Consider the following 3925-nt stretch of genomic DNA (forward strand, 5'->3'; position numbering starts at 1 on the left):
AGTGGAGCTGGTGGTGACGGAACAGAGGCGACCAACGGTAGAGGCGACGGTGAACTCTGTTCTGGTGGCAGCGAAGCTTCTTGGGCAGCAAATGGAAACATCGTCTCCACAAATTGGACGTGTCGGGAGGTATAAACCCGACCGGATCGTGGTTCCAAACAGAAGTAGGCGCTCTGCGTGAGAGAGTAACCTAAGAAGACACACGGTGCGGAGCGTGCATCAAGCTTGTTAGCGGTGTACGGTCTCAACCAGGGAAAGCACAAACAACCGAAAACCTTGAGTTTATGATAATTTGGGTCTGCTCCAAATAAGCGCCGATATGGGGAAGTATGATCAATAACAGGCGTAACCATCCGGTTGATGAGGTAGACGGCTGCTGAAAAAGCATAACTCCAGTAAATTGTCGGCATAGAAGCTTTGCACAAATGAGGCTATTACAACATATATACTGAGAATACAAGTGAGACTAGGTTATTATGAAAGACTCATCTATCCTTTCCATATTCATCACCTACATAAAATTGTCGTTGAAGGTATCAAAAATATTCAGACTATTGATGCTTTCTACCTTTTTTTTATAGTTGGGGATAGCGAAATTTGATTCTTCTGATAAAAAAGAGAAAAAATAAAACTTATAGAATACAATATTTTTATTATATTAAATGTCAGTAGACAATTTCATTATTAGTGATTGTGACATAATTTACATAAACCTAAAGTAGTGGGGGCAACAGTTTTTTTAGAAAGTAGCACAGGAATTCGAATTTTTGAAAGAACAATATAAAGGACAATAAGAAAATTATTGTATGAATTTTGTGTTTCTTCATATAGGTATTGGTTGATGACACTTTGAGTAAAAGTTATAACTAATTTCCAGTGACACTTTGAGTATCAAACAGAACACTAAATATGTTTTCGTAATAATCTATGCTTCCATGTTTTTATTACTTTTTTTAATAAAATATTTACATTTTTAGCAAAAAAAAAAAACAGAAAACTAAAGGATGGTTGATAATCTAGGTTTTTAAAACATAACATTCTTAATAATATTTTTTTATAGTTTTTAGTTTTTCTTAATAATATTAATTTATAGTTATGCAAACACAAATGTATATACATATATATATATATAACAACGCGTAACCCGAAACTGAATCCGTGTTTTAGCCAATAAGATTATAATTAAGCTTTTAACAACTTTGTACAATATGAAACCAAATCCGACTAAGTAATGGTACCAAACTTAAAAAGATAGTTTAAATATAGTTCACAAAATGCTGAAACTTTTAACATTGTACAATGTAGTAAGATTCTAAATTGTCCAACTGAAATGAATAACTTTCACACACACACAAAAAAAAAAAAAATCAAATAAGTGAAAGTAATAATCAATGCCTTTAAATAATACTTTCCAAATTTGTTTTTTTCTATTAGTTGTTATATGTAAATTGCTTTGGCTTGAGGGGGAAGTAAAAGGCCAAGGAACCCACCTCACATGTTTTGGAGATATTCTATAAACGATAAAATATTTTCCCACATTCAATTATTATGTCGTCTTTTGTAACTTCCATTTTTGGCTTCCACTTTTGAAGTTTTCCTTCAAAAATAACAAAAAAAATAAATATATTAATTAGTGACGATCAATGACGATAATAATGTCAACAGATTCACTAAACGGATATGCACGATTTCATTTTCAAATTCTATCTAGAAACAAAAGAGTAATTAAGCACTAAGTATGTACTAATATAGGATTAAGTTTTAAACCAAAAAACTAGGGAAACAAAATTGTGAATTATTATTTTTTCTTGCTTAATGTTACGATGTTAATGTTGCAACAACACACTAACTAAACATTGAATCCAAAGGTTAATTTAGTTTTAGTGCGTTCCGATTATAATAATCACATCATTCACAAAAAAATGCAGTTATAACTAATGCAGTAATTGGACATACAACTATCTTAATTACATAATTATGTCGCATTATCAATTCGTTATACAGCTCCCCAGATATATAAATATTACAAGAACGTAATATTTGACTATAATCACACTTTTAGGTTTACTTTTTCACTGTTACGATTTCATAAAATTAATTCATATCTTCCATATACACAAAAAACTTGTAATTAACAAAAATAAAAAATTGTACAAAAGTAAACAAATGAATCAAATTCCATATTTTAGATAAAAGTACAAAAAAAATAACTTTTTTTTTTCCTCCTATTTTTTTACTCTTTAATCCTTAAATTAAAATAAAAAACTAAAATAAAAGAATGGTCATGATGACATGTTAACATGTACACTAGCATTCATGACCATATCACATACAGGACAAGTCTGTAACAACGCCGACGATCCACAAACCGTACACAGACACAAATGACGACAAGGCAACACCAACACACTCGCCGTTAACTCACCGCACCGTCTACAACCTCCGTTAACCTTTTCCGTTACCGTTACATTCTCTCCGTCACAGCAGCTTCCACAGCTCGATTCAGCAGTAGCGTCGACGTCTTCAACAGGACGACGAAACGAATCCAAATCATCGACTTGAGCTAAAACTTGTTCGAGGTTTGATCTGAGATTGTTAGCAGTAGCTTCGTTGGTTTGAGCTAAATCACGCCAGATCTGATTCTCTACGTAGAGACTCTTGACGCGTTCTTGTAAAACCCAGTTTAGTTTCCCTACTCTTATGATCTCTTCGTCTTTCGCTTTCAAGGTTTTCGAAATCGCGTTTTGTACCGCGGACGCTAACATCCGCGTTTGCGTTCTCTGTCTCGCTTCTAACTCGATTCTCAGCGTTTCGGTTTGATGCGCGACGAAGTTGTCGATCTCTGTGTTTTGCTGTTGGATCTGAGAGACGAGCTCTGCGTCGATTAACGGAGACGACGACGGACATGGAAACGCGATTGATCTGCGTTTCTGAGACGCGGTTGAGAAATCGAACGTTGTGTCTCTTTGGCGTTTTGAAATCGCTGGTGATTGGTTGAAGTTGTTGTGAGTTAGCTCGCTTTCTGATTTGTTGAAGCTGTTCATCGGATCTATGTATTGTAAGTTCCGATCACCGATTGTTACCGGAAAACCACCGCCGCCGATTTCGATTTGTTGTCCGTTGTTCATTTGTGGTTTCACACATTCTCTGAAAAAGCAACAAAAAAAAAATCAATAAAACTGCAAAAATCAAAATATACACAGAAGAAGAATCGTGTAGAGAATGAAAATATACCTGTTGGTGATATATTGAGAAGCGAAGAGATTCATATGTCTAGCTTCAACAGCCATTGATAACGTTTTCTTAAGGTTTGTGTATAGCGAGAGAGAGAGAGAGAGAGATGATTCAGAGGAAGAAGAAGAAGACTGGTGAAAGAAATGTATTAGAGGAGAGGCTATTTATTTAAGGAAGAAAGAGAAAAAGTCAAAAATTGAAAAAAGAGTATTTCTAAAAAGAGTCTTTTTCCAAATTTACATTTTAGAAATTAGTGATATTTATATTTCCTTTTTTTATTTAAATAATGAATCTTTCAAATAATATCTTAACAAACACCAGCACATGTGTCTTTGACTAGTGAGTATAAGGTATAATATAATTTTAGATATTCCTAATTTTGTAAAATATATTAGAGTTGGCTTATTTGTTTGTTAATAATGTTTTAAAGAAAGAAAGTGTTTAGCTATTTTTTTCTGGGTATATATTTGCATAAATGCTATTTATATTTTAGTATATATCATAACAAAAAGGAAATAAAATCTAAGCTAAATTAAAAAAAATTTCTTGTGGTTTTGGTTTTGGTTTTGACTAATTTAAATATTTCTTGTTCAGTTTTCTTTTGACTAAGGAATGGTTTATTAGAATTAAATTAAAACATTTAAAAAAGCATATGATTGGTCATTACATGTCATAATTAAGAAATCTGAAG

The 3925-nt window shown here is 32.8% G+C and overlaps 1 protein-coding gene across 1 annotated transcript; it reads right to left on the bottom strand.

Moving 5' to 3' along the window:
• Window positions 1–2247: 2247 nt before the first annotated feature.
• Window positions 2248–3373, bottom strand: LOC17876986 (BOI-related E3 ubiquitin-protein ligase 1). The gene is made up of 2 exons (XM_006280731.2): window positions 3235–3373; window positions 2248–3147 (listed from the first exon to the last, which is right to left on the bottom strand). Exons 1-2 carry the CDS (start codon window positions 3288–3290, stop codon window positions 2283–2285), a joined length of 921 nt encoding a protein of 306 aa, XP_006280793.2. The 5' UTR covers window positions 3291–3373; the 3' UTR covers window positions 2248–2282.
• Between the last annotated feature and the right edge of the window lie 552 nt (window positions 3374–3925).

Source organism: Capsella rubella, unplaced genomic scaffold (genome assembly GCF_000375325.1).
Source record: "Capsella rubella cultivar Monte Gargano unplaced genomic scaffold, Caprub1_0 scaffold_8, whole genome shotgun sequence".
NCBI lineage: Eukaryota > Viridiplantae > Streptophyta > Magnoliopsida > Brassicales > Brassicaceae > Capsella > Capsella rubella.